A 12,113-nucleotide genomic window follows, 5' to 3' on the forward strand; every position below is an offset into this window, starting at 1 on the left:
CATATTCCCTTGCCGTTGCAGATGGCAGATTTCTCGGGATTGCAGTGTTTCTATCTTGGGGACTACAGTCCCAAGCGTCATGATGATTGTTCATACTGTGGACTTGCAATTCCCTTACCTGAATCATTTATGGTGGCTGCTGGTTTGGTATGCAGAAATTCTGCAGTTGCTTATAAGAATTAGCCTGGAATAGATTCATTGTGGATTCAGAGTAGGGCCAGGACAACCAAGTTGTGATTGGTCAGCTGACACAGGATTGAATTCCTTGTTGTTTCTGAAGTAAGAAGGACTTACAATATCATAGACATTCTGGTTAATGATGCATGTCTTAGGACCATCTATGATGGAGGGTGTTGAGAAGAATATTGATAAAATGTTGTTTGTTGGAGATGAAGGTGTGATCATCATTCTGTTTCAGTGTTATGGTTCTGTTTATGATAGCTTTGTGTGATCATATATATTTCATTGCAAAATTAGTGCCTTCAGGAAAGTCAAACCTTGTTAGTTTCACTACCTGTGGGATGTATGTGTCATAGGCAACCTCATTTATGCTTCTATGCTTGTTGTTTTTGTGAAATTAGTACCTTCAGAAAAGTCGAGCCTGGTTAGTTTCACTACCTGCGGGGTGCATGTGTCAAGGGCAACCTCATTTATGCTTCTCTGCTTATGTTGTTTTTTCTTAGTGATTTACAGTGGACAGGCTTGAAGTCACGTTCCTCATATCTTTTAAGTCAAAGCAGCACCTCATCACTGATAAAGCTGATTTTTCCAGCTTCAATGGAGGAATTATCATTAGCTTCTTAGGCCTTAACATTATTCATTGGGAAAGGAAAGTTTCCTGGAAATCTTTAGCTTCATATCATTTACAGACACTGCAAAGGCTTATTCTGCTATGGGGATTGCAGAAAGGGCCTTGTGTCCTACTGGTATCAGGGTTGAAGGGACCCCTGTGGCCCCTTGGGTGAACAGGTGTCCTGTGGTCTGTGGTCAGTGTGTGAGGTAATTGAAATTGAAGTGCAACCCCAATGACACACTGACATCATCTGGCACTGATCTTAGTTACTTAACTGACATAGATAACTGGTGCTGTTATTATCAAGTACCACAAACTTTGAAACTAGTATGGCTTGGTTGGTATGATGCTGTGTGCACAATGAGGGGATGCAAACAAAGGGGACACATCTACCCCTTTAGCACCTCAGCTTCAAATGTTATCATGAGAAGGAGAGAGTAATGAGTACATGTGGAGGAAGGATATGCTTGATAGGAATTTCTCTTATAATCTTCTAAGTGTTTATCATTAAATTACATTACTGTGTAGCTAAAACAGTGCAGTTACTGAGCAATATTGTCTTTTTATCATACCAGAAAGCCAATTTAGTGACCGTGTGTATATGTGTAGGGAGATGTGGCATGGGATGAGGCAGTGTGTCAGGGAGGTTGAGGTACCTTCACAAACACTCCCCACTAGATACAAATTTCTTTTTTTTTTAAATCTCTGAATTACTTTACTACAGCTGCTGTAGTAAGAGTGCAAAGCAGTCATTTAATTATACCAGAAAGTCAACTTAGAGGCTGTAAATACCTATTTGTATTGTACAGGGAGGGAGTTTTACACTTTTTGGGCCCCATCTTATGAACATTCTCTACTATCATGCACATGTTAAGCTTGCATATGCTGTCTGCTTTAATCATATCCTCATTCATTTTATTGATTCATCCACCACTAATTTTACTATATAAGTATTTCTTTTATCCCTGGGGATAGGGGAGAAAGAATACTCCCCACCTATTCCCTGCGTGTCGTAGTAGGCAACTAAAAGGGGAGGGAGTGGAGGTCTGGAAATCCTCCCCTCTGTTTTTATTTTTCCAAAAAAGGGAATAGATGGGGGAGATAAGTAAGGATTTTCCTTCTTAGGCTCAGTCCTATATTCTTGGTGCCACCTCACTAATGTGGAAAATGGTGAATATGCATGAAAAAAAAAGTATTTCTTTATGTCTTCTTGAGCAAGTGTCTTGCTTATTTTTGTGTGATGTTTTCTATGGTCGCTCTATACCAACAGCCTTCTAAGAACTGCTCACTGTTCATTGTGTTTTAAGAAAAGATGGTGGTGAGGTCAACCCTCGCTGTTTTCTAAGATGGGCAAATTTAGAGCCTCTACCCTTTCTTTGTATGTGTATGTGCTCTCTTATTTGTATTTATCTACTTGTCCTGTATAACTCCATCTCTTGAACTTCTCATACATCAAACAGACTTTTAAACTTCTGTGTACTGCTGGCATTCACTGTCTCTTTGCTTAGTTTGTTCCAACCATCCACCACCTTTCCGTTAAACCAGTACTGTATATAGATAATGAAATTTCAGCAAACAACTCATAACAAGCCTGAATATGATCAGAGCTTGGTCATGACACTTAAAAAAAGCACAAGAAAGTAATAAAGTCCAAAGGAGGGCAGCATAATTAGGGAATAAGATAGGAGAACTGAAGTGCACTGAGGGGTTGGAGGCTCTAAATTTGCCTACCATGGATAAGAGAAAAGTGAGGGGTGACTTGATGACAAGCTTCAAGTTTTGAACCAGTGATGATACTGACCACAAATATTGATTAAAGTGGGTGAAACTTCGTACTTTGAGGTGGTTTGGGCTTGCAGAAAGAATGCAAGATAGGGAGTTTACATGGAAATTGTATGATAGTATGATTAAAAGGATTGGTATGCAGCCAACGACCAGGAAGGTATGGTACCAGTACTACCTCCCTGGGTACTGGGAGGGTTAGTGATGGCTGTGATGACTGCATGGTGAGCCAGCACTTCAGTGATTATCATGTTGCACTCTTCTGACCCAGATAACTGTCTTTTCTTTCTGCTTTACCCACATGTGGACTGCTGGCAGAGGCCCAAACATAGACTCTCTCCGTGTCACACATAACATTTGACAACACTTAACTCACACAGCTCATTCTTTGTAATTCTAGATTTGCCTGTGGTGAGTGCTGTGTGCTAGCCCTGCCTTTAAGGAAAATGGTAGGAGCAGTAGATAGAAGTAGTACTTAGGAACATTTAGGTAGGAGCATAAGGTAGAAACATGAAGTAGAAGTAGTCAGTAAGATCTTTAGGCAGGAGCCTTTGCAAGGGCTGTGCTAGACTTGTTCTGTGCCTGTGGCCTGTTAAGGGTGAGGTGCTAAAGGCTAAGAAGTGGCACTAGAATCCAATGGTTTTGGAGAGACTATTGCAGTGGCCACCCACTTCCGGGCATTCCAGAAAGGAACAGGCATCAGAGGTAGAGATAGATAGAAATTCCACCTGTGACATAGGGAAATAGTAGAAGAGCACTGGTTGAAGAGAAATGGGGGAAGAATACATGGAATGATGTATTAGGGAGGCATGTAAGGACAAGGATAATTGGAGACTTTGCTGTGGCCACCTCATTGATGGGAGTTCACAGAAGGAAAGTGTCATAGATATAGATAGGTAGATATACATAACTCTCTCTCTCACTCTTCCCCCCCCTCTCTCTCTCTCTCTCTCTCTCTCTCTCTCTCTCTCTCTCTCTCTCTCTCTCTCTCTCTCTCTCTCTCTCTCTCTCTCTCTCTCTCTCTCTCTTTTCTGGGCATTCCAGAAAGGAACAGGCATCAGAGGTATAGATAGATAGAAATTCCACCTGTGACATAGGGAAATAGTAGAAGAGCACTGGTTGAAGAGAAATGGGGGAAGAATACTTGGAATGATGTGGTAGGGAGGCATGTAAGGACAAGGATAATTGGAGACTTTCTGTGGCCACCTCATTGATGGGAGTTCACAGAAGGAAAGTGTCATAGATATAGATAGGTAGATATACATAACTCTCTCTCTCACTCACTCCCCCCCCCCCCCCCCCCCCCCCCTCTCTCTCTCTCTCTCTCTCTCTCTCTCTCTCTCTCTCTCTCTCTCTCTCTCTCTCTCTCTCTCTCTCTCTCTCTCTCTCTCTCTCTCTCTCTCTCTCTCTCTCTCTCTCTCTCTCTCTCTCTCTCTCTCTCTCTCTCTCTCTCTCTCTCTCTCTCTCTCTCTCTCTCTCTCTCTCTCTCTCTCTCTCTCTCTCTCTCTCTCTCTCTCTCTCTCTCTCTCTCTCTCTCTCTCTCTCTCTCTCTCTCTCTCTCTCTCTCTCTCTCTCTCTCTCTCTCTCTCTCTCTCTCTCTCTCTCTCTCTCTCTCTCTCTCTCTCTCTCTCTCTCTCTCTCTCTCTCTCTCTCTCTCTCTCTCTCTCTCTCTCTCTCTCTCTCTCTCTCTCTCTCTCTCTTTCTGGGCATTCCAGAAAGGAACAGGCATCAGAGGTATAGATAGATAGAAATTCCACCTGTGACATAGGGAAATAGTAGAAGAGCACTGGTTGAAGAGAAATGGGGGAAGAATACTTGGAATGATGTGGTAGGGAGGCATGTAAGGACAAGGATAATTGGAGACTTTCTGTGGCCACCTCATTGATGGGAGTTCACAGAAGGAAAGTGTCATAGATATAGATAGGTAGATATACATAACTCTCTCTCTCACTCACTCCCCCCCCCCCCCTCTCTCTCTCTCTCTCTCTCCTCTCCTCTCCTCTCCTCTCCTCTCCTCTTCTCTCCAAATTTGTTTGCAAATTTGCTGAAAGGGAATCACCACAATCATCCAAGTTCTACTGATATTATTTCTTTCTTTTACATTACCCTTATAGTAGTCGTTTTATAATTTGCTGTATATGCCAATGTTTTAATGAGACTTTTGCTTTTCTTTTCTGACACACCTCGTCAACTCTGCTAATTGGCTTAAAGTATTACCTCTCCTTTACCACACTGATATTTCTGCCTTATTCTGGTGGTTCGCTCACTTTACAGAAAAGACTTGATGATCTGCCTGATTTATTAGTGGTAGGAGACATTCCCAACCATTTCCCATTTTTCTGTGTAAATTTGCATTTTTTTCATGTGTAGTTATCTTTCCAGCCATAGTGAAATTGCTTCAGGATAAGATGACTGAACCATAAATAAAAAATTCCTCTTGTGGCTCCTCTTTGTGTTTAGAATATGTTATTACCTTATTACCTTATTTTTGGAATGAAAAAGATTTTGAGTGAACAGGGCCTGAACATGCAGGAGGGTGAAAGGCGTGCAAGGAATAGAGTGAATTGGAACGATGTGGTATACCGGGGTCGATGTGCTGTCAATGGATTGAACCAGGGCATGTGAAGCGTCTGGGGTAAACCATGGAAAGTTCTGTGGGGCCTGGATGTGGAAAGGGAGCTGTGGTTTCGGTGCATTTTTACATGACAGCTAGAGACTGAGTGTGAACGAATGTGGCCTTTATTGTCTTTTCCTAACGCTACCTCGCACACTAGGGGGAGGGGGTTGTTATTTCATGTGTGGCGAGGTGGTGATGGGAATGAACAAAGGCAGACAGTATGAATTATGTACATGTGTATGTATGTATATGTCTGTGTGTGTATATATATGTATACGTTGAGATGTATAGGTATGTATATTTGCGTGTGTGGACGTGTATGTATATATATGTGTATGTGAGTGGGTTGGGCCATTCTTTCGTCTGTTTCCTTGCGCTACCTCGCTAACACGGGAGACAGCGACAAAGCAAAATAAATAAATGAATAATTCTTTTTTTTGAAAGTTATTTTTTTTCAAAATTAAAAGTGTTATTATCCACATGAATATATTTAATATATCACAATGTTCTCTAACCCTCAGGGCCCCTATGTTTACGACCAGAATTCCAGTGTCAGAATGGTGGTTTATGTCAGGAGGACAGACAAGGTAATATGACCACCTGTGCATGTCGTACAGGTTTTACAGGATCCATGTGTCAAGTGCCTATCGATGAAAGTTTCTGTGACAACGACAGTAATCCATGCCAGGTATGATGATATATAGATGGTGTATTGAAAGTCAAAGAAATAATTGAGTATTATTGCTTGTATTAAACAGTATCATTGTCAAGATCTTTAATGTTTAAGAAAAATTCATTTTATAGTTTTAGTATCCTCTCGCAGAAGTTTGACCTTAAGTAGACAACTCAGAAAAGAAAATGAATAGAACATATCAGAAATTTTTAGAAGCTATAAACTCATGTACTTTATGAAATTCAGTAATAGTATTGTAATGATAAAGCAAAACCTACTGATGCTGAAGCTATAACAGTCAAAATGTAATGATTTGGAGAAGTCTTCAGGTGGTTGACAATTAGGGTTGCTTTTTGAACATATTGTTTTCACTTTTCCAACAATCTTCACAAATCTTCACCCTTGCCTGTGCCAGCTGCCCCTCTATCACATTTTCATACAAGAATCTCTTTTGCATGCCTATAAAGTAGTATGTAATAGAATATGTTTATATAGTAAACCATGGAAAGGTCTGTGGGGCCTGGATGTGGATAGGGAGCTTTGGTTTCGGTGCATTACACATGACAGCTAGAGTGTGAACGAATGTAGCCTTTTGTCTGTATTCCTGGTGCTACTTCACTGAAGCAGGGGTTAGCAATGCTGTTTTCCTTTTGGGCGAGGTAGCGACAGGAATGCATGAAGGCAGCAAGTATGAATATGTACATGTGTATGTAATGTCTGTTTATGTGTATGTATATGTTGATATGTATATATATATTTTTTTTTTCGCTGTCTCCCACGTTTGCGAGGTAGCACAAGGAAACAGACGAAAGAAATGGCCCAACCCACCCCCATACACATGTATATACATACGTCCACACACGCAAATATACATACCTACACAGCTTTCCATGGTTTACCCCAGACTCTTCACATGCCCTGATTCAATCCACTGACAGCACGTCAACACATCCTCCTGCGCACAACTTTATCCATAGCCCATGCCTCGCAACCATACAACATTGTTGGAACCACTATTCCTTCAAACATACCCATTTTTGCTTTCCGAGATAATGTTCTCAACTTCCACACATTCTTCAAGGCTCCCAGAATTTTCGCCCCCTCCCCCCACTCTATGATCCACTTCCGCTTCCATGGTTCCATTCGCTGCCAGATCCACTCCCAGATATCTAAAACACTTTACTTCCTCCAGTTTTTCTCCATTCAAACTTACCTCCCAATTGATTTGACCCTCAACCCTACTGTACCTAATAATCTTGCTCTTATTCACATTTACTCTTAACTTTCTTCTTTCACACACTTTACCAAACTCAGTCACCAGCTTCTGCAGTTTCTCACATGAATCAGCCACCAGCGCTGTATCATCAGCGAACAACAACTGACTCACTTCCCAAGCTCTCTCATCCCCAACAGACTTCATACTTGCCCCTCTTTCCAAAACTCTTGCATTCACCTCCCTAACAACCCCATCCATAAACAAATTAAACAACCATGGAGACATCACACACCCCTGCTGCAAACCTACATTCACTGAGAACCAATCACTTTCCTCTCTTCCTACACGTACACATGCCTTACATCCTCGATAAAAACTTTTCACTGCTTCTAACAACTTGCCTCCCAAACCATATATTCTTAATACCTTCTACAGAGCATCTCTATCAACTCTATCATATGCCTTCTCCAGATCCATAAGGGCTACATACAAATCCATTTGCTTTTCTAAATATTTCTCACATACATTCTTCAAAGCAAACACCTGATCCACACATCCTCTACCACTTTTGAAACCACACTGCTCTTCCCCAATCTGATGCTCTGTACATGCCTTCACCCTCTCAATCAGTACCCTCCCATATATATGAATATACATTTATTTTATTATACTTTGTCGCTGTCTCCCGCGTTAGTGAGGTAGAGCTAGGAAACAGATGAAAGAATGGCCCAACCCACCCACATACACATGTATATACATACACGTCCACACAAGCACATATACATACCTATACATCTCAACATATACATATATATACACACTCAGACATATACATTTATCCCTGGGGATAGGGAAGAAAGAATACTTCCCACGTATTCCCTGCATGTCGTAGAAGGCGACTAAAAGGGAAGGGAGCGGGTGGCTAGAAATCCTCCCCTCTCTTTTTTTTTTTTTTTCCAAAAGAAGGAACAGAGAAGGGGGCCAGGTGAGGATATTCCCTCAAAGGCCCAGTCCTCTGTTCTTAACGCTACCTCGCTATCGTGGGAAATGGCGAATAGTATGAAAAAAAAGAAAGACATACACATATATGCTCATGTACATAATTCATAGTCTGCCCTTATTCATTCCCGTCGCCACCCCGCCACACATGAAATGACAGCCCCCTCCCCCTGCATGTGCGTGAGGTAGCGCTAGGAAAAGACAACAAAGGCCACATTCGTTAACACTCAGTCTCTAGCTGTCATGTATGATGCACCGAAACCACAGCTCCCTTTCCACATCCAGGCTCCACAAAACTTTCCATGGTTTACCCCAGATGCTTCACCTGCCCTGGTTCAATCCATTGACAGCACATTGACCCCAGTATACCATATCGTTCTAATTTACTCTATTCTTTGCACGCCTTTCACCCTCCTGCATGTTCAGGCCCCGATCGCTCAAAATCTTTTTCACTCCATCTTTCCACCTCCAATTTGGTCTCCCACTTCTCCTCGATCCCTCCACCTCTGACACATATATCCACTTTGTCAATCTTTCCTCACTCATTCTCTCCATGTGACCAAACCATTTCAAAACACCCTCTTCTGCTTTCTCAACCACACTTTTTATTACCACACATCTCTCTTACCCTATTATTACTTACTTGATCAAACCACCTCACACCACATATTGTCCTCAAACATCTAATTTCCAGCATATCCACCCTCCTCCGCACAACTCTATCTATAGCCCATGCTTCGCAGTGACTCAGTCTCATAGTTCTTTCAATGGCTGTGGGTTAGTGATGTTGAATTTTTCCTTGATAAGCCCCCACAAATAAATGGAGTGAAAATGGATACCTTCTCTTTGTCCCCTCCATTTCTGACTCATATATCCTCATTCTTTCCATATGTCCAAACAGTTACAGCACACCCTCTTCAGCTCTCAACCACACTTTTTATTACCACACCTCTCTCTTAACTCAATCAACCCACCTCACACTTTGTATCATCTCCAAACATTTTATTTCCAACACATCCACCGTTCAGTGCACATCCTCATCCATAAGCCCATGCTTTGCATACCCATTTTTGCCCTCTCAAACAAAGCCTTCTCTTTCCACACATTCTTCTGTTTTCTCAGAACCTTTGCCCCCTCATCCTCTTTGTGACTCACTTCATCTTCCATGATTCCATTTGCTGCCATTTCCACTCTTAGGTATCTAAAACCCTTTATTTTCTCCAGATTTTCTCCGTTTAAACTCACACCAACTAACCTGTCCCTCTACCCTGCTAAACCTAATAACCTTGCTTTTGTTCACATTTCCTCTAAATCTTTCTCATTTCACACACTGTACCAAACTCAGTCACCAACTTCTAGTTTCTCACATGAATCTGCCACTTGTGCTGTGTCATCAGCAAACACCATCTGACTCACTTCTTAGGCCCTCTCATCCCATAGAGACTGCATGCTTGCCCCTTCTCCAAGATTCTTGCATTTATCTCCCTCACCATAGATATATTAAACAGCCATAGTGACATGGCACACCCCTGCCACAGACCAACTGTCACTTGGAACCTGACATTCTCCTCTCTCCCTACTTGAACACTTGCCTTAAACCCTAGATAAAAACTTCTCACTGACAGTAGTGGTTTTCCTCGCACACTATATTTTCTTAAGACCTTCCACAAGGCATATATATCGACCCTCTCATATGCTTTTTTCAGATCCATAAATGCCCCATACAGATTCTTCTGTTTTTTCTGTGTATTTCTCACATACATTCTTTAAAGGAAACTTATGATGCACTTATCCTCTATTACTCCTGAAACCACATTGTTATTCCCCTGTCTGATGCTCTGTACATGTCTTCATCCTCTCAGTCATTATTCTCCCATTCAACTTACATGCTATACTCAACAAACTTATACTTCTGTAGTTTGAACACTCACTTTTGTTCCCCTTGCCTTCATAAAGTGGCACTATAAATGCATTCTGCCAATCATCATGCACCTCACTATGGGCCAGACATACACTGAAAATCCTAACTGACCAATCAACAACACAGTTACCCCCTTTCTTAATGAATTTATCTGCTGTACCACCTACTCCAGCTGCCTTGTCACATTTCATCTTATGCAAGGCTTTTACCACCTCTTCTCTCCTTGCCAAACCACTATATATGACTCATTTTGCATATCATTTCAACTCAAACACCCTACATATGCCCCCTTATCATCAAACACACTCAACAGTCTTTCAAAATACTCAGCCCTTGTTCTCACTTTTTCACTACCTGGTACAATTTCCCTATTTTCCCCTTCATTTATGTTACCATTTGTTCTCCTGTTTGTTGCACACCATTAACCTGCTTCCAAATCATCTTATTCTACCCAAACTTTACTTATACTTGCTCACCCCATTTCTTATTTGCCTTCTTTTTCAACCCCTTCACCTTAAAATGTGTGAAATTAAACCCCATTTGTGAATTGGCATTAATATCCTGCATTTTATCATTTGTTTTTATATAGAATTGGATTCTTATGTTTTAGACTGAATCTTTCTATAAGTAATGTTAAAGATTGCATGACTGAGTGACTGATGAAGTCCACCAAAAAATTTGATTGCATGGAGTCATCAGCATTTACTTAGGGGTGCTGTTACTTCAAAATGAAGGTTTCATAGAAAAATTTTTGAAGTTCTGTGATCATGCCCATACCCTCACACTTCTCCAGGCTTTTAATTTTTCCACAGGTACTCCCATTGATATAAAAGTCATTTATTGTATGTGAATTTTTTGCTTGCATAACATTTCCATGTACTGTATTAAGTGATGAGTATGGTGGGTATTTTAAGATGTTGCAGCATACTTTGCTCCCATATCTTTGTTATATCTTCTTGTTTCATGTCTACAGAACAATGCAACGTGCACTGTAACTTCATTTGCAGACACATATGAGTGTCTGTGTCTGCCTGGATTCAGTGGTGATCACTGTGAAGTAAATGATGACAACTGTGTTTATCAACCATGTTGGCATGGTGGTATCTGCATTGATGGTATCAACGACTTTACATGCAACTGTGAAGGCACTGGGTATGAATTTGGAATTTTTTTCTATACAAATATGTAGGTTTTGATGTAGAATTGATTTCAATAGTCCTATTTTTCAATTGAAAATATATTTATTCATTAGACATGAATGTGCCATACATTTCTTATTGCACAAAGACATGCTTGCATGCACATCCACTTACTCAGTATGTTGCTAGAAGCAGTGAAAAGTTTTACTGGGGATGTAAGGCATGTGTACGAGTAGGAAGGTAGGAAAGCGATTGTTTCCCAGTGAATGTCGGTTTGCAGCAGGGGTGCATGATGTCTCCATGGTTGTTTAATTTGTTTATGGATGGGGTGGTTAGGGAAGTGCATGCAAGAATTTTGGAGAGAGAGAGGCAAGAATGCAGTCTGTTGTGGATGAGAGGGCTTGTGAAGTGAGTCTGTCATTGTTCGCTGATGATACAGTGCTGGTGGCTGACTCGTGTGAGAAACTGCAGAGGTTGGTAACTGTGTTTGGAAAAGTGTGTGAAAGGAGAAAGGTGAGAGTAAATGTGATAAGAGCAAGGTTATTTGGTTCAGTAGGGTTGAGGGGCAAGTTTATTGGGAGGTAAGTTTGATTGGAGAAAAACTGGAGGAAGTGAAGTGTTTTAGATATCTGGGGGTGGATTAGCAGTGGATGGAACTATGGAAGCAGAAGTGAGTCACAGGATGGGGAAGGGGATGAAGGTTCTGGGAGCATTGAAAAATGTGTGGAAGGCAAGAACATTATTTGGAGAGAGAAAATGGGTATGTTTGAAAGAATAGTGGTTCCAACAGTGTTATATGGTTGCAAAGGCATGGCCTATAGATGGAGTTGTGCAGAAGAGGGTGAATGTGTTGGAAATGAAATGTTTGAGGACAATATGTGGTGTGAGGTGGTTTGATTGAGTAAGTAATGAAAGGGTAAGAGGGATGTGTGATGATAAGGAGAGTGTGGTTGAGAGTGCAGAAGAGGGTGTG

The 12,113-nt window shown here is 41.3% G+C and overlaps 1 protein-coding gene across 2 annotated transcripts in view; it reads left to right on the forward strand.

The window, feature by feature from the left end:
* crb (cell polarity complex component crumbs) overlaps window positions 1-12,113 on the forward strand; it is a 642,968-nt gene that overhangs the window by 196,513 nt on the left and 434,342 nt on the right. For both annotated transcript variants that reach the window (XM_071694202.1, XM_071694201.1), the window contains exons 7-8: window positions 5,714-5,880; window positions 10,975-11,153. In XM_071694202.1, the coding sequence (XP_071550303.1) occupies window positions 5,714-5,880; window positions 10,975-11,153 (346 nt within the window). The remainder of the gene's footprint in view (window positions 1-5,713; window positions 5,881-10,974; window positions 11,154-12,113) is intronic.

This window comes from Panulirus ornatus, chromosome 56 (assembly GCF_036320965.1).
Source record: "Panulirus ornatus isolate Po-2019 chromosome 56, ASM3632096v1, whole genome shotgun sequence".
NCBI lineage: Eukaryota > Metazoa > Arthropoda > Malacostraca > Decapoda > Palinuridae > Panulirus > Panulirus ornatus.